General features: G+C 44.6%; 2 protein-coding genes across 2 annotated transcripts; both read left to right on the top strand.

Moving 5' to 3' along the window:
• The first annotated feature begins 3,026 nt into the window (after window positions 1-3,026).
• cited1 (Cbp/p300-interacting transactivator, with Glu/Asp-rich carboxy-terminal domain, 1) lies at window positions 3,027-9,438 on the top strand. The gene is made up of 2 exons (XM_079372009.1): window positions 3,027-3,276; window positions 8,069-9,438. The coding sequence occupies exon 2, from the start codon at window positions 8,088-8,090 to the stop codon at window positions 8,652-8,654; it is 567 nt and encodes a 188-aa protein (XP_079228135.1). The 5' UTR covers window positions 3,027-3,276; window positions 8,069-8,087; the 3' UTR covers window positions 8,655-9,438.
• Window positions 9,439-15,718: 6,280 nt separating this feature from the next.
• On the top strand, window positions 15,719-19,230 carry rps4x (ribosomal protein S4 X-linked). Its single transcript, XM_079372003.1, has 7 exons — window positions 15,719-15,816; window positions 16,356-16,433; window positions 16,907-17,087; window positions 18,025-18,122; window positions 18,207-18,378; window positions 18,468-18,625; window positions 19,083-19,230. The coding sequence occupies exons 1-7, from the start codon at window positions 15,814-15,816 to the stop codon at window positions 19,182-19,184; spliced, it is 792 nt and encodes a 263-aa protein (XP_079228129.1). The 5' UTR covers window positions 15,719-15,813; the 3' UTR covers window positions 19,185-19,230.

Below are 19,230 nucleotides of genomic sequence, written 5' to 3'. Positions count from 1 at the left end.
AAAAGTCCAGTTCTGGCAGTTTGACCAACATGCTATAATTATTTGTCTGCTTAGATGGAAATCACAAACGGTTTGTCCGTTTTGCATAAAGGCCCCCCCGCCTCCCTCCTCCTCCTCCACACTACCTCATGGGAACAAAGTAGCGGGGGGGGGGGGGGGGGGGGGCCTTCATCTATATGTCCTCGTCCTCATCAACATGTGAAGTGTCTCCGGTCAATGGCGGAGGGGATTTACGCGCACAATAAAGACAGATGCCACCTTTTATCTGCTTAACGGAAGAGAGGCCGAGCGCGTGGCACTTGACCGCGCCGAAGCACGTTGTTGGCGCGTAATGACGTCCTCCTTCCACCGACTATTGAGATGAATGGGCGCTGGGTGGTGAATGGACTTGTTCTTTTTTGAGTAAGACGTGGGGGAGGGAAAGGACGGAGGGGGGGGGGATAAATTGGCGGTTCCCAATTGACACTTTTGGGTGGTTTTTTTTCTTCCTCCCCAAACAGCTTTTTGTTTGTCCCCAGTGAATTAAACACGGCAAATCCACCAGGAAGAAGCAGCAGATGCAGCGTTAAGCTAGCTCTGATGAAAGCGGCGTTAGCGTTAGCGTTAGCGTGGAAGAGAACGGTTGATCAACTCTGCTTCGTGATATTGAGCAACAAGTTGGCTAGACGTGAGCTCCTCGTACCTTTTCCAACAGCGTGGTGCGAACTTTACAGACAAATTAAAACACAACACGATCCTGTTGTGTGCAGAACATTTGGACTGTTTCTCATTTTAGTTCTTCTCGACCAAACGGTGAAGAAATTCTAACCGCAGATAATCTGTTGTCTCCTGAGATTTCGCAGGAAAAAAGATCTGATTCGGGTTTCTGCCAATCTGGAAGAGAGTTGTTTTTATTGTATGTTATCCTCACATCATTATAACCTTCATTATTGATTCACTTCTGTTCTTTGTCAATACTTATGTACAGTGAATGGACTATTTTTTATTTATTTTTTCTGATAGATTTCTGTCAAAACAATAAAACCCGTCGGGTGATTTAGTTGTTCTTCGTCATTTATGAACACAATACAATGAAACACAACATGTATGTCGTCTGCTGCCTCTAATAACACCAGAACACGTTCAACGGACTTGAGCTTGTATCGCGCTCGTCTTAGTTTTCTGACGAATCAAAGCCAGCGACGCAATTCAGCGTCTAGTGTAACGCCCGAGGACACGTCGGACATGTAGGAGCTGCACGGGGATCGAACCCCCAACCTTCTGCTGGAGAGGCAACCGACTGAGCTCCAGCCGCCCCACGTGGTGGTTCAGTTTGATCGGTGAGTTAAAGCGTCACAGATGACCCGGTGACATGGCATCAAATGTTGACCGTCCGTTTCCAATATTTCCTTTCAAATTGAATTGTGCTGAGTCATGAATTGCCTGATAGTAAAGTTAGAAATGATCTTTCGCCTCGAGCTTGTATGAGACGTTCCTGTTTTTATTGAAACACTAAAACATGACCACGTTTTATGCTAACACTGTTTTAGATGATATTTATTGTCTTTTTGTTTTGTTCTGTCGTTCTTTCCGTATAAATAACGTTGATTAAATTGAATGTTTTTTTTGTACTCTTTTGTTTGATATATATTGTCATACCGCTGTTTGTTTGTGTTTCATGTCAGCGTTGCCAAACAAGAATGTGTGAACAATTACAATCAAGCAATAAAAAAAAAAAAAGAGGGAAAATGTTGCAATCAAGAACATTTTAATGAGGCCAAAAAAAAAAGGGATTTACAAATTGATTTGCGAGGCCTTGTGCTGTAGTTAAAGCCGAAGTCGTCAATATTGATGGGCTGGGATTTTTGTCTCACTGACTCAGATGTCACTTCTGATTTAAACGTTGGTAAGTTAGATACACCAAATAAAAAAATAAAAAAAAAGTGTACACAACTGCTCAAACATTATTTCCTGTGTTGCAACCACCGACCAGCCTGCCTCGATAAATCACTCCGAACAAATTCAGTGTCATCAACGTCTCTAATCACACAAGGACATCGCAATAACAAGGACATGTAGTCATGCAAATCATTCACAGACCACCTCGCTCGCTCTTTCTCTCTCTCTCTCTCTCTCTCTCTCTCTCTCTCTCTCTCTCTCTCTCTCTCTCTTTCTCTCTCTCTCTCTCTCTCTCTCTCTCTCTCTCTCTCTCTCTCTCTCTCTGTGGGTGAGTGACACAGACAAAGACAGAGCTCTCTCTGAAATGGTCCATTTGATTCCTGATGGTGTTTGCTTCAGAATGAGGAACATCTGCCCTGCACACAGCGGCAACATCCAAACTCTGGAGGCTGGATCGGATCCGGGATCTGGAACAGGAGAGACCCTGTCGTGGATCCAGAACAAGAATCGGTGTAAATAATGAACCCGATAAGGACAACGTGTGACTGTCAGCTTTTCAGGTTCAGGTGTTGGACTAAACACTTGGTGGGTGTTTTTTTTTTTTTTTTTGATGGAGGACCCATGAAATAGCGTAAATGATAATAAATCTGGAGCACGCCAAGATGGAGGCCATGCAGACCATTTGAAGGGATTCAGGATCTGAACATTTTCCTGAATTGCCTTTTAAGCATTAACCTCACAGTCGGAGGTAGTTTTTATCAGACTGTTCAAAAAGGATTAAACTGAGGCGTGTCACCTCGGATCTAATTGATTAAACTCGATAGTTTGATTGGCTCATGGAGACAGGAAGACCCTCGAAAAACTGCAGGATGTTTCATTTTTTTCACAGCAGAGGTTAAAGACCTCACAGAATCTAGAAGCAGCTTTTAAATTTAAAAATAATAATAATAAAGTCAAATTGAATTTAAATTGTAAGAAGCCCAGAACATGATTTTTCATTTACTTCATATTTTTAATTAAACTTTTTTCCATCTAAATTGGTGCGATGAGGCCCCGCCCACCCATTTTCGCCCCAACCAATAGGATGCATCCATCAGAATCCTTTGATAATCCAGTGCCTTGGTTTTGGACGGCAGCATGCCCGTACACACACACACACACACACACACACACACACTCAGCCTGGTCAGTGAGGGGAGAGAGAGAGAGAGAGAGAGCGCGGAACAAAATGCAGTTTTCTTGAGTAAGGAGCTCATTGAGGAGCTGACAGACCCCTCCAGAGACGCTTCAGTCCTGCTGCTGGGTTTGTCCCTCTTCACTGGACCACCTCTGCGGACTCTTTCACATCGTTTTGACTTTCTCTGGACTGCACCGGGGTTTTTTTTTGTTTTCTCACAGGTTGGTAACCCACCTCTGTTTATTTAGATTCTTGTCATTTTCTGTGCAGTTGACAGGATTTGTGTTGTCAGTGTGTGTCTGTGCTCTGAATGTGTCTCAGTGAAAGTTTCTTCTTCTCTGTTAAGTGTTTACATAACATTTCAAATGAGGTCAAGCGTTTTTCCAGCCTGGAGCTGAAGAAGCTTCTGTTTGAGCCCATAAAAGTCACATTAACACGCTTTTTACACATCCTCCTCTTCATATCATATTTTAGATTGCACGATCTCAAAGACACTTACGAGTTCAATACATTGATGAGTTTTATTTCCATTTCATAACAACAAGTTTTGGTCTATTTGCATTTTGTGACTCTTTACTTAAAGTCACCGATTAAAAATACAATCAAAGTTTGTTTTTTTTTAAGCTGCAGGACACCCAAGTTTAACAACAGATGAAAACTTTGTTGCACTAATCAGTGTGTGGCTTCTTATTAGTGTGAAGTTGGAGGCAATTAAGGCGCGTGGTGAATGCGTCATGCTGTGGCAGCATATGCTCCGCGCGCGCGCGTGCGTGTTTGAAAGGGAAACAGAGAGACAGACTGACGTTTCAATTTGCTCGTCACGCTTTAATTGTGTAATTGAAACCTCGGCTGTTGGCGGCGAGAGAGTGTAATGGAGAAACCTCCCGTCAGTGTTCTTGTTTTTCATCGTCTTCTCCTCATTGTTATGAGTACGGAGTGTGAGTGTTGTCTAACAGTCACTTAGTTGAACACTAAGATATATGAGGGAGCTTTTATTGGAGCACATTAGGACCTGTCTGAATCTACCTACTGAGCACTTTGTGGGACTTCAGTTTGGATGAAAACAGGTTGCCAATTTTAGATTAAAAAAAAGAAAACTGGTCTGCAGCTGTTCAGCTCTCAGAGTCTTATTTAACCCAGACAAGGATCAAAATCTACAAAAGCCTCATATTCGATTTAAAAAGGCCGGTGTGACAAGAATCCATTCAAACAGTTTAATCTGATGTCTAATTGTCCTTTTCTAAACGAGCCATCACTCAACCATCCAGAGACGTCATTGGCAGCTAAATCCATAATCTCTTCAGTCATTTTTTAAACCACGTTGTCAAATTTATTGACGTCCCGGTTTTTTGAATGATGATGATCTTTGCTGCAACTATTGAACATAGAATCCATTTTTAGACATTGTCTTTGGCTGTGTATTAGCTGGTTGATCAATATGATAACAGGCAGCAGTTTCAGACTTTCATGGCTGATAATTCAAACAGATGAATAAACAAACACACCGCTAATGAAATCTTTTTTTAGGGAAACCGTAACACAGGCTGATTTCACAATCTCATAAAAAAATTTTTTTAAAAAGTGCTGGAAGAAAACAATGAGTCAGGTCAGCTGTGAACAGGAAAAAACATTGGCGCTCCTCCAAGCAGCTTCTCACAGCATCCTTCCTGACTCGGCCCGAAGACGAGGGGAGCGAAGAGTTTGGATGTTTTCACGTCAAATCCATTTTCATTTCAACGACTGAAAACAGGAAGCTGCAGGTTGCTGTTCTACAAAGACCTCAACCAAAGAGCAGAATAATCCCCTGTACTTCACCTTCAACATCTGGAACCGAACACTCACGAGTTAATACATTTACTGTTTGTCCAACTAAAACCTAACATGCAGGTAAACATGTTCAGTCCAACTAAAATCACAGCTGGATGATGTCATCGGTTTTGCACGTAGACCAAACTCGCCTTGGCGTTCTGAACCAGAGCCGGGCCTCGACCTGGAAGTCTGACGTGTTCGTGTGTGTCGATAAGAGATGAGATCGTTGGGTTTGCTAAAAATGCAAAATAGCTCGAGGAAATGCATTTGGCCAGTTTACATGATTTCACGCGTCCAGGCGCCAGAGGTCGACTCGTTGTCTCACGCTGATGATTCACTAAGGAACACAAACAGAGGAGCCTTTATCTCAGTTTTCTAAATGAAATCACCTCTAAACTGCACCGCTACTGTGACATCCTGTCAGGTCTTAAAGCTTGTTTACATCCGTGTTGTAGTGCAGGGCTTAGCACGCCCATTAAAAGGAGCTAAAGCTAGCACGCCCATTAAAAGGAGCTAAAGCTAGCGCGCCCTTTAAAAGGAGCTAAAGCTAGCGCGCCCATTAAAAGGAGCTAAAGCTAGCGCGCCCTTTAAAAGGAGCTAAAGCTAGCGCGCCCATTAAAAGGAGCTAAAGCTAGCGCGCCCTTTAAAAGGAGCTAAAGCTAGCGCGCCCATTAAAAGGAGCTAAAGCTAGCGCGCCCTTTAAAAGGAGCTAAAGCTAGCGCGCCCATTAAAAAGGAGCTAAAGCTAGCGCGCCCTTTAAAAGGAGCTAAAGCTAGCGCAGCCATTAAAAAGGAGCTAAAGCTAGCACGCCCATTAAAAGGAGCTAAAGCTAGGGCAGCCATTAAAAAGGAGCTAAAGCTAGCACGCCCATTAAAAGGAGCTAAAGCTAGCACACCCATTAAAAGGAGCTAAAGCTAGCGCAGCCATTAAAAAGGAGCTAAAGCTAGCGCGCCCATTAAAAGGAGCTTCGATTTTTATTGTATGCAATTTTTCCACTTCTGTTATGTAATTAATAATTAAGTGTCCGGAGCAGCAAAAAACAAGTGGATGGAAACCAACAACCTGGCTGCTGTGAAGCCGTTTGTGTGTATGTGCTTAATTTCCTGAAGTGTGGGAAAGAATTCATGTCCAACTCCAGACTTTTATTTTCAGCCAATTGGACAAACTTTCCACGCCAGATGTTTAGTTGATGCATCTTTAAATGCAAGATGTCTGCTTATTTATTATTATTTTAGCCATTTTGTTGTCGTTGTTGTTGTCTTCTTTTCCCTGCCTGAGAGAAGAACGAGTGCAGCCAGCGAAGCGAGAGGCACCATGTGCAGCCTGGTCCTGACAGTAATCAGTCAATGAATAATGAAGAAACACACACACACACACACACACACACGTAGACCTGCCACTGACAGCTGTTTGCTGTCTTTGTGTGTGTGTGTGTGTGTGTGTGTGTGTGTGTTAACTCTATCAGTCGAGTGCAGCTGCATGCCTGCCTGTAGCAATTATGTTCTCGCTAAATAAGAGCCAGTGCTGAGGAGGAGGAGGTGTGTGTGTGTGTGTGTGTGTGTGTGTGTGTGTGTGTGTGTGTGTGTGTGTGTGTGTGTGTGTGTGTGTGTGTGTGTGTGTGTGTGTGTGTGTGTGTGTGTGTGTGTGTGTGTGTGTGTGTGTGTGTGTGTGTGTGTGTGTGAAGACAGACACATACTATTCAGCGATTAACTTACTCAAAGGACAGCCGCATGATGCGAGTGTGTGTTAGGGCACACACACACACACACACACACACACACACACGCTGTGTGTAATATAAACCAGCTCTGAGACTTAAACATGAGCCGTCTATAGGACGCACACATTCAACCTTCTTCTTCTTCTTCTTCTTTATACCCACACACACATCTCAATGACTTTTTCTCAGTGTGTAATGCTCCACACAACACACACACACACACACACACACACACACACACACACACTCAGACATGCTCTGTTCTCAGACTCTGCTCTCTGTGACCCAATCACTCTTTAAGATCCTCAAAGGCTCTGTTGTGTTACAAACTCCATTCTCACACACACACACACACACACACACACACACACACACACACACACAGACACAGACACAGACACAGACGTAGACCTATAAACACTCTAAATCCTTGGCTACCCACACACAGGCCTATTTTCTCGCCGCAGCCTTTTCATGGTTAATTTGCTCCTCAGTAGGTCAAGAGGAAAAGCAGACATCAAGCTAACACGCGCAGCGAAAAAAAACCAGTCGTCCTCGAGTCATGCGGACGCCCGGACTCCGAGGTCGACTCGCTTTCACAGACAGATCGGACTCTGGTGGTCGACTGGGTCACAAGAACACGAGTGAAGCCGCCCCCCTCAAGTTCAACAACAGCGTTCTTGTTGCGGCGGGAAGTAGCCGCTTGTTTGTGCAGAAACGCTAGCTAGGTGGCTAGCACGGCTATTCGATCAATTTGAAAACTTTCTCCCGTGGATTCAATTTGTGATGAAAACGCGAGAACACGTCGCGTTTTGGATTCACGTTTAGCTCGCCGCAATTCAGCACGTCAGCAAACCGACATGAATATTTAGAAACCTTTTTTTAAGTCCTTTTGTATCTCTGCTGCATCCCTGCCGTTGCCATGACGACAGGTTTCCTCGACACAATGACCTAATCAAGCGCACGTTCGCGAGGGTGCAATCACTTTTAACAGCCCGTTGAATTGATTCGCGCTTTTTATGTGATGTTTGCTCGGAGAACGGGGCGAACGCTTTACACACTGAGCAGCTGCTCTGAACAAAAGAGAGAGAACGACGAGTTTGGAGTCATGCAAATATTCAACAGGGGTCCGCTGCGTGCCGTTGTTTCTGTTCAGAGATTTTCTGCACGGATTCCAAGTTTCCCTCCTTCTGCAAAACAAACTGGAATGTGATGTGTATCTTATCCTGACTCTGCCAGTTCAAGTTATTTATAGGGTTTTTTTTTTTTAACAGATCCAATGCGAGATAGCGCCGAGCTCCACAGGAATGATGAAAACATAGCGCTTCCTTTCCCTTGATTCTGATCTCTAGATGTGGATTTAGCGTCGGATTGTTTCAGGGTGTATCGCTCACATGGAAGTGCCGTGTCGTCGACGTCTGGAACGCGCTCGGCTTGTCCCAGATTTTATGACGTTGCGTAACATTTCTGCTCTCTTTCTTCAGGCTCTGGGTTTCCCCGGTGATGACCTCACTGCTGCTGCCTGGCACTGCCCACGCTGCGATGAAGGACCTCTCCTCCTCCTCCTCTCCTCTCAGCTCCCTGCTCCACTACCCGTCCTCCAAAACCTCGGCCGTGCCATTCTCCCCGTCTTCCGGGACCGCCTCCTCGCCGGGATCGTCGCTGACTGCCGCCAAACCTCAGCCCTTCTGCCTTCAGACGGGTCCGCATCTCATCGCCAGCATGCAGCTGCAGAAACTCAACTCGCACTACCAGAACCTCGCCGGCGCTTCCGCTGGGCACCAAGCGACCGGCGGCGCTCAAAGGGGCTTCGGTGCGTCGCCGCTGAGCGCGGGGAACCAGCTCCTGGGGCCGTCCGGAGGCCTCGGCGGAGGTGGAATGGGGGTCGGCATCGGCATGGGGAACCAAACCTCCGGTCCAGGTGCAATTATCGACTTTGACCCAGTGGACGAGGAGGTTCTCATGTCGCTGGTGGTGGAGCTCGGATTGGACCGAGCCAACGAGCTGCCCGAGCTTTGGCTGGGCCAGAACGAGTTTGACTTCATGTCGGATGTACCGGCCGGATGCTGACAGACGAGGACGGAAAAACTTTAAAGATCTATGGAAATAGTTGACAAAGAGAGAGAGAAGGTGTTCTCGCCTCTATTTTTTTTTCTTCCTTTTCCTCCTTTTCTCGGTCGATTTTTATAATGACGACGAAACAGAAGAAACCGTGACGACGAGGAAGAGATAAGTTTCCTCTTTTCTTTTTGAACTCTTTCTGGAAAGACTGATGGATAAAAGGAAACGATGCGTTGCTCCGGATTCAGCTGTTGTGTTTTCAATCAAGTTGCGCTCTTGCGGAAAGAGGCCTCTGATCTGTATTTTTTACTTTTCATTTGAGGGTGAAAAATTTCGAACCATGAGCCGAGCAGCAACAGAAGGAAGGAAGGAAACAGAGAGACCCAAAGAGCTCGACTCAGCTTGAAATCAATGAGCGACGGGGGAACAAAATGATCCACAAAGGACAGGTTGGAGATGTTCGTAGCCGTCTGGAAAACCAAATCGCTAAGTTGACACGCCGGTTTGACTTCTGCTTTTTCTTTTGATTTCTCTGGACTTCTTTTTTTGTTTTTGTTTTTTCTCCTGAATGATCACTAGAAACAAAACTTGTTCTGGGATGTTTAAGGATGACACACACTACGTTTCCTGTTTTTCTTAACGGACAATATTAGACTGTGGTCTCATGGGAAAGGGACTCCTGATCCCTCGCCTTCACAAAGAAATCCCTTGTCTTAAAAACTGGTTATCTCAATGTTCTTCGTTTCCGTTCTTTTTTTTTTTTGTTTAAATAAAGATCAACCAGTGGACTTCGTGAAGGCATGTTATTCAAGACGGTGGCTGATATCCATCAGGACCTTGAGACAAGGACTGTTCTATAATCGGTTCTTCTTTTCTGAACGTAATGAATTAGATAAAGAGATGTGGGTTTTTCAGAGCATGGGACCTGAATAGAGTAAATTGTTTTTCTGGCTCCGTAACACAGCCCCATTGAAACGGTCGAGGACTTTTAGTCATGCGAGTCGCGACTACGTGTACGTTATTTGTTGCCCGCCGGCCTACAGTGCGAGATCACTGACCCCGCGGGTGGTGGAGTCAATCTATCGTCAGTTATCAGAGATAGCGCTTCCTGTTTTGGTGAGGACGCAAGGTCTGTTTTTTTTTGGTTTTAACCACTTTGATGTTTGTTTTAAAAACATTAATTCAGCGCTAACACGCCCCACGATCGCCACACTTTGACTACCTGGTGAGGAAGCATCATCTGTTTTATCTTTTATAAGCCTGGAAGCTTTTAAGTCCACATCACGCGGTGGCTGTAGACCGAAACATCAACTGGTTTAATCATTCCAAATGTTTATCCAATGGTTGAAGCTTCGGTGCCAAAGTATGCTGATGAATCATTAAAGGGGACATATGAGGAAACATCCACTTTCACAGTGTTTTTAAACATTTATTTGGGTAACCTGAGTGTCTATCAACACACAAAATTTGAAATAAATCCATCCAGTCATTTGTTTGTGAGTCTGACCACAAAGAGAAAAACGCTCCGTTTCAAATGTTCTCAGTTTGTGACATCACAAGGTGGATTCTGTTAAATAAGCCCCTCCCCCTCCCCTGGTGACTCCACCCATTGAATTCAATCAGAGCCTAGAGCAAATGTTTGCGTAGGTCCGCCATTTTTATTCTCTCTACAGAGGGGTGACGTCTACCTGGAAAACTCAGGGGGGCGGGGCTTATTGCATTTAAAGAGACACACACACCAAAACGGAGCGTTCTGAGAGAGCTGGTTTCTACAGCTTGATTCGTGTTATATTTTAAAGCACAGATGTTTCATTGAGAGCACAGAGGGGGGGGGGCTGATTGAAACGGGGGATAATATGTCCTCTTTAACGGTTATATGCTACTGTTTGCCGCTAACATGTTAGCATCCCAATCTGCACTTGTGCTGCTTTACTTTCCCTGACTGTTCACATCTTTGCAGGTGAGCAGTGCACCCCCCCCCCTCCCCCCCTCTCCCTAAACTGACATCCAACCCTCCACCTCCACCTATAGGGGCTGCACGCTGTCGTAGATGGATTCATGGGGTCTGTGACCTGTAGCTGTTGTGGTAATAGGAGACGCGGGCTTGAACCGTGTGGTGGCAACAAAGGCCTTTCACCTCCAACCTGGTGTGTCTGTCATGTGGGCGTTGTGCATCTCTCCTTTGGACCACACACACACACACACACACACACACACACACACACACACACACACACACACACACACACACACACACACACACACACACACACACACAATGTAACACCTGTGTGTTTATGTGCATGTGCACAAACACCTACCTGTGTGAGTCCAGAGAAACCAAACGAGTGTTTGTGCATGAATACAAAGGCAAGGGGGAAAAAAATACATCACACACACACACACACACACACGCACACACACACACACACACTGGGATGGTGTTACAGCAGAGAAATGAGAGAAGCAGCCGTGAAACAGGCACTTGTTCAATGACACACAGACTCACCGAGGATTGTTAAAGGAGGGAGCGGAAAACAGAACAAGTAGTTAAAGACGAATACGACGAAGAGCAAACGAGACCGTATTTGCTGGTTTTCGCCTCCCGTCACCTTTCAGGATTTCCTGCGTGCACTTGTCTCAAAGTAAAGACGATTAAACATAAGTTCAAGGGTTTATCCCTCATTGATGTTAAAGGGGTGAAAGAAACCATGAAAACTCTACCAAAGAACTGCAGCTTCAGTTTAAAGGTCCAAAACGACTGCATGAAACTTCTTTAACTGGTTTAACAGAAAAATCCCCACAATATGTAAAATTTTTCAAATTTAATCGTCTCTACTGGGGTGATCAATTCCCTCGACTGTGAGTCCTGAAAATCTCTTGTTGAATTCTCCCAATGATGTCCAGAGACCAAACTTCATGAACAGACCGACTTTTACTCGTTCTGCTTCAGGCTGACGTTTCCAGACTCTAGGACGAAAAATTCAACCAATTCAACCCGTGAATTCTGGGCGACCTTGCAACTTTTTGTCCAATCATCGAAACTTTTCTGCAACTTTTGTCCAATCGAATTAGTCTTCATGCAAATTATTACACAGCACATTCGGCACGTTTCTGACCGATGCAGGTGAAAGGAGTCGTCGCGTGCGCTCAACGAGCACGTCAAATTTCTTCCCCCTTTTTTCGTGAATGAAACAAGAGAAGTGTTCATTAATGAACGCGCGATGAAGGAGTCCTTCTGGATGGGTTCCTGCACCTCCCTCCGCAACAACAACGGCTTTATTAAGAGAGAGAGAGAGAGAGAGAGAGAGAGAGAGAGAGAGAAGAAATAAAGATGCATCTCATCACGTCTCAATCCGGCAGACGGACGGACACACTGATTCTTTTCTTCCTCGGCGTCTGAGTCTGAAGCGTTTCAAAATAACACACTTCACTCGAGGACAGGTCGTGTTTGTTTCCATCTGCTCGTCAGTGTTTTAAAGGACTGTGTGTGTGCGTGTGTGTGTGTGTGTGTGTGTGTGTGTGTGTGTGTGTTGTTTTGCGGTAATCCCAGCTGATTGAATGTTTTCTTTTTCTTTTTTTTACGTTGCCGTGTGACGTCTCTCCTCCCCCGCTGAGAAGTTTGTTGGAATCATCTGAAGGCTTTCATTTCCTCTTCTCCTTTACACTCCATATTTACAGATTAACCCCAGAAAGAGAGAGAGAGAGAGAGAGAGAGAGAGAGGCGACCTTTTGAACTCAAAATATACCTCACAGCTATTTTGGTTTTTTGAGAACAACTTGGCCCCTGTGCTTGAAGATGTTTCATGTTCTCTTTGGTTGACTTTGAGGCGTTTTTACGCAGAAAAAGATTTTGAGTATTTTACTATCGTAGCATCTAAAAGCTGCTGCTGGTTTGACACATTTCTGCTCACTGCAAATCCCTTAAACTGAAGCAGATTATTTCTGAAAGGATGCTTCAACTTTTTGGACCGTGTTCTTATTTTTTTTGTTTTGAAGTCGAGATGACTTTTCCTCCCTGAGTTTTTGCGTCAGCGTGAGCTTTCAGTAACCTCCCTGGAGTCTCGACTACCCGTCTGGATTTACAGTTTTCTACGTGACAGCGGTGATTTGTTACTCACTCGACCCGTTTCCCTCCAGGACCTCCGCCGGGTCATGAAGAATGTTCCAGAACCCTTCAACACCAGCGCTGATGTATCTGTTACAGGGTTTTCCTCTGCTGCCAGGTCGGCTCGTTTTAAAGACCACGCCCACTCTGCACTGATTTTGATTTTTTTCAACATATTTACTTTAAAAACCTCGAGATCATTTTCTTGATTTATTCTTTTCTTTTTCATGATGGAATGATTATTACTGAAAGATGATTTTTTTAAAAGCACTTTTTGCTCACCGGCTCTCACTTGTACATCTATATGAATATGTAAATGAGTTATATTGAGAAAGGCGTGTATTTTTGTTACGGCTTCGAGTTGATGGATGAATAAAGAAGGAGAAAAAACTTCATTTGTTTTGTCATTTCAAACAGCAGACTGATATTACATTGGATGAAATATTTGCAAAAATGTAGTTTTAAATTAATTTACATTTTTTAAATTCACCGTAGTAGGTTTGACCTTGTCTTGTTTTTGGGGCAACGCACTCAACCCCAAGTTGCTCCCACTGCTTCAGCAGCCGTGTATGAATGGATGAGTGACCTCTGACAGCAGCCTCTACCATCAGTGTGTGGATGTGTAGGTGGGACCTGCAGTGCGAGTACTTGGAGGAGTCTGATGACTTTACAAGCTCCTGTCCATCTACAAAATATAATATAGATTCGTATTTAGCAGCTAATGGCTAACATGCAAAATGCATTTTTTTTCCTTTGATCTAAGATTCATTTTTTGGAGCCTTTTTTTAACCGGAGTGAAGAACGACGTGGGTAAGAAGCCACACAGCTTCTGCACATGAGGCGCTCAAACCAACCGCAAGGCCACAGGCGCCGCTTCAGCGTGCTAGCTTGATTATTGTTATTCTTAAATTAAGCTTGTTGTAATAATTTTCTATAAGAAGTCTTTTAGCTGAGACAAAACTGGAAACCTGCTTTGTTGTCGATGCTGTTTGTTCATTTGTACAACGCTTCCCCCTGCTGGCCAAAGAGCGTAAGTACAGCTAACAACTTGATATTTCTCTCATTCCACAAGGTTATTAAATCATTTTCATTTTTCTGCAAATCTAAATAGACTTAAACACTTCTTTGTAGCTCAATGAAACGCTTCTGATTTATTTATTTATTTATTTATTATAAATGACCAATGAAACCTTCCTTTCATAACATCTCAGCCTGTTGATGTGCTCTTTAAATATCGCGCTTCAAAGAGCACTCTGCTGCCCTCTAGTGGTGGAGGAAGCATGTTGCTGCACAAGAATATTAAGTAAAAAAACACAATCAACGATTAGGTGCATAGGTTTAAAAGTAAGTTGTTTCCAGGGGCAACAGTATGAACCTAATGCTTAATGTGCAGAGGTCCTTCACCACTCTCTCTCTCTCTCTCTCTCTCTCTCTCTCTCTCTCTCTCTCTCTCTCTCTCTCTCTCTCTCTCTCTCTCTCTCTCTCTCTCACCTTTATCATCTGTCCTCTCTTTAAATATAAAATAACATCTACAAACACCACAGACACAGTTACAGTTCATCCCCCATCCTACCAACCTTTTATCATCTGTGCTATTTTTTATTGTTTTATCTCTTATATTTTTCAGATAGTAGATTTTCTGAATGATTTCATCCCTTCATAGATTTTTAGATAAATTATATATATTTTTTATATTTTTTAGATAATACATTTTTAGAATGATTTTATCCCTTCATAGATTTTTAGATAGATTATATTTCACACAGAAAGACTTTTTAAAGTCTTTGGTTTCCGGTTTTCCTTTCTTGTCAAATTAAACATAAAGACATGTTGAGAGGAGCTGTGGAAGTTTCATCCTGAATCCAAACGTTTAAGGACATTTTTTAGAGCAATTTGTGAAAGCTATTTTTGCATGCGACAAATGTGCATCGACTTTGGAATCGATTGAGGTCCTCGTCTCCATTTTTCTTGCAATGAAAAAATGTGCCACCTCAGCGCACTAATAAACAGTGGGGTGGGGGGGGGGGGGGGACACGGCAGACATACGTTTGCATTTTGTTGGAATAAAAAAGAAATTAAAACAGCTGAAACTCAGTGTGAAGTTGCAGAGAGACAAAAAGGTGCACGCGCTGAAAATTAAAAACACAAAGTGGGTCACCATGAGCAAATGTGCAAACACACACAGGAGATATTTTGTTTGGTGCTTTGGGAGTCATGAACTCGTCTGCAAGAGGAAGCGGCATCATGTGTGCATCAGTTGGTATCTTTTGAGAGGAAGACGGACAGACCCAGGAGAGTTTAATCTCCGACATGTGTAAACACAACCAGGATCTGACTGTATCAGAGGCATTTCCTGACCAGAACAAATCTGACACAGAGGAGTGGATCAGCAGGGGTCCATAGAGGGACATGGAAACACTTAATGAAAATGTAGATTGGCTTTATTTCATACTTTTTTTATAAAGTTTGATGTGTTACTGGAGAACTTCTTGTCAGTGTCTTAATTATTCAGATCAAAATTAAACCTGCACAATCAAACACTAGACCTATAATAACCCCTGCAGGAATCAGAGACACAGTGAAGATCAGCCCTTTGAGATAGAGCAGACCTACAAATGAATGGCAGCATTTATTCAATACTCCTCATCAATAAATGTATTCATAACATAATTAAAGCATCCTGTAGCAGGACACAAGACATTAGTGACAATAAACAGTAAACAATAACCAACTGCTGCCCTTCTCCCTTCAGTATATATTAAACCTGAAACCTTATGTTGTTTTTGTAGAGGTCAAAATAAAAAAAGATCTTCCTTACAGTATTATTTAAAAAAACAAAACCCTCGATTGTTTATGTAAATTATGTAAATATTTAATAAAACAAGGAAATATAATCCCACAATAAATCGCTGTCTGTCTTTTAATAATTAAAAAAAGCGTGGGAAAGCGTTTCATACTTAAAAAGCGGCTGACAGTACTTTGTCCCTCCCCGACTGCCGTCGTCCGCCTTATCATCCAAAACCGGAAGAAGGGAGGTCCTTTTCCCCCGCAGACTCCAACATGGTGAGCCGTCTTTCCTCACGATCCTCCTCTGAAATAATCATCAAACATCGCTTTTATCTCTCCTATTATCACACACGTATACGTCCTGCTTTAAAACACCGCGTCTCATCCACAGATCGGTGTCTAAATTGTAACCAAACTCCGCGATGTTTGACGTTTTATTTGTGATTTAAGAAAAACAACCTTCTTAGCCTGAATGTGGCTATTAGCGTTAGCGTGCTACTCTGAATGAAATAGCATTATTATTTTCCTTACTCTGTCACTCTATGTGGAGCTTTATGTATACCTATTTAACGTTTCATGTTAGGTTATCTTATAAATATTTATTTAATAAAAAATATAAAACCGTAAACGTGTAACTTCAGGTGAGCTAGGCCGAAGCCGGTTCATGCAAACTGCATGTTAGCTTTCAATGCTAACCACTTTCCTCTCTAATAAGCGGAGTTTCCTGTCAGATTAAAGCAGTGTCTGCTGGGTTTTGTTTGTTTGTCTGTAGTTTATTTAGTTATTTAACTTCTCTTTTTCTTCGTCCTCTTCAGGCCAGAGGACCGAAGAAGCACCTGAAGCGCGTCGCAGCGCCCAAACACTGGATGCTGGACAAGCTGACCGGAGTGTTTGTGAGTGTTTCTGATCCAACATTAGAACTGTCAGCTCAGTGTTAGCTTAATAAAAACCTGCAGGAGATGTTGCTTTGTTTAAAACAATAATAATAATAATAACATGGGAAGCTTCTGGAAGGTTGAGAGAGATCTGGATGTTTCTGTCTGTTTTATGTATAGAGCCTTAAAGTAGTAAATGTGTCTTTTGTTTCGTGTTTCTGTTGGAGACATGCTAATATATAAGATCTGCGCCAACCAGTGAGAACTGAAAATATCCTCTTGTTTAACTTTTAAGTTAAAGATTCATTTCTCCGTTTAATTGTCTGAGATTGAACCTCGTGCTCCGCTTCATGGATGCAAACATTCATCCTTCTTGTTTTTTATTCGGAGTTAAACGTTGGAGTCAGGTTCTGGATCAGGGTTGTTGTGAAGCCGTTGTATCAGACTCACACGTGTTCAGGCGTAAAGCGTGTTTTTGACTTCCTGTCCAGGCTCCTCGGCCGTCCACGGGTCCCCACAAGCTGAGGGAGTGCCTCCCCCTCATCATCTTCCTGAGGAACCGTCTGAAGTACGCGCTGACCGGGGACGAGGTGAAGAAGATCTGCATGCAGAGGTTCATCAAGATCGACGGCAAAGTCCGCACCGACATCACCTACCCCGCCGGGTTCATGGGTGAGCATGTGACGCCCTCCGCTCGCTGTGTGTGTGTGTGTGACGTCAGGCAGGCGGAGCGATGATGATGCTTTGGTTTTGATCAGTAATGAGCTGAAACAACACGACCAATTCCTCTAAGAAGTTCTGAGCTCCGATCACGACGCGTCCAAACGTGTTAAAGGTTAAAAATAAGTCTCGGTGAGCGGCGAGCTGGTCATGACCTTCGTCTGTGAAGGCGAGACTCCAGCTGCAGTGTGAGTGAATGTTGAAGCTCCGCTTGTTCTCCGAGACGCCTCGTCGACTCGTTCACGTTGTGACGTCTGGTTTGGTCCACCTCGACTGAACGCAGAGAGAGAGAGGGGGGGGGGCGAGAGAGAGAGAGGGCGAGTACTGGAGGAGGATTCTCTCTGAATGATTTCAGTCTTTTAGAAACTTCGTGACTGTCCCGTCGTTCTATTTGATTAGTGTTTGTAAAGTAAAGAGGCTTCCTGTGTGTGTGTGTGTGTGTTGTCCCAGGTGTGTTATCGTGTGGTCAGGTAGCACGCTGTGATCACAGGTTGATGGTTTGTTGTCGTCTGTGCTCGTCATGACGGCTTGACCTCATGTGGAGGTGTAATTTTTAATTTTCAAACCCAGGGGACGCCGCGACACACACACACACACACACACACACACACACTCTCTCTCTCTCTCTCTAAACATGCTGTGTGTGTGTCAAAAGCAGAAAGTTTGACCGTTACACGATCAGAAAAGTCCGCTGACCAATCAGCTCGAAGCGTCTGAGTCGGCCTCATGTTTAGTTTTTCTGGTTGTTGGGATTCTCAGTTTGTCAACCTGACTGTAAGGCTGTCATGGCGCCATCGTGGTCGTATCCCGAGGTCAGACTTCCAGCCTCGCTGAGCGGCGATGATGACGAGCCGGCGCTGACCCGTTCTTTCTCTCTTGTGTCCCTCAGACGTGATCAGCATCGAGAAGACGGGCGAGCACTTCCGTCTGATCTACGACGTGAAGGGACGCTTCACCGTCCACCGCATCACCGCCGAGGAGGCCAAGGTGAGAAACGCTTCAAAGCGCCGACTCGGCCTGTTCTTTTTGTCGTCGACCCGGTTTGAGCGTGTCCAACTTGTCGCTCCGCAGTACAAGCTGTGTAAGGTGAAGAAGCTCATGGTCGGCACCAAGGGAATCCCCCACCTGGTGACCCACGACGCCCGCACCATCCGCTACCCGGACCCGCTCATCAAGGTCAACGACACGATCCGCATCGACCTGGACACGGGCAAGATCACAGACTTCATCAAGTTTGACACCGGTGCGTCTCTCTCTTCCTCTTCGCCACCTTTCTGCTCTTTGTTTGAGTTTTTAACGCTCCTCCTCTTCCTCCTCGCCGCCGTCCTGCAGGAAACTTGTGCATGGTGACCGGCGGCGCTAACTTGGGTCGTATCGGTGTGATCACCAACCGGGAGCGTCACCCCGGATCCTTCGACGTCGTCCACGTCAAGGACAGCACCGGGAACAGCTTCGCCACCAGGCTCTCCAACATCTTCATCGTGGGCAAGGTGAGACTCAGAGCGCCGCGGCGGGCGGGGCGGGGGCGAGCTCCGGAGCCGTGATGACGCTTTTGGTTTTGATCAGCCGTGAAAACACGCGACCAACTCCTCTAAGAAGTTCTGAGCTCCGTCACTAGAAGACGTTTTTAAGCTTCAAGTGCGTCGACCCCGTAAACGACGAAAGAGGAAGTCGTAGCGGTTTTTTGTCTTTAATGTTAAAAAACCTGTGAGCGCACAAGTCGACCTAAAGGTCTTTCTCCTGAGTGACCTTTGTCGTTGACCTCTTGACCGTGTCTATGACATGACGTCATGTCGTCCTCTGAAATAGAAACTGGTTCGAGTCTTTAGAAAGTGTGAACGCCACGATCACGCCGCTTTCTCTTTTAAAGAGAGATTTCCAGGATGTGTAAAAAAACTTTTCTTCTGCTCGTCGTTTTCAAACGTCTCTCGTCCTCTCTGTCTCCAGGGCAACAAGCCGTGGGTGTCCCTGCCCAGAGGAAAGGGAATCCGTCTGACCATCGCCGAGGAGAGAGACAAGAGGCTGGCCGCCAAGCAGGGCAGCAGCTAAGCGCAGAGACGGCCTGGTTTCCAAATAAACAGTTATTTACAAAACA

The sequence above is a fragment of the Symphodus melops genome (assembly GCF_947650265.1).
Source record: "Symphodus melops genome assembly, chromosome: 20".
NCBI lineage: Eukaryota > Metazoa > Chordata > Actinopteri > Labriformes > Labridae > Symphodus > Symphodus melops.
This window is presented reverse-complemented; position numbering and strand designations above follow the sequence as displayed.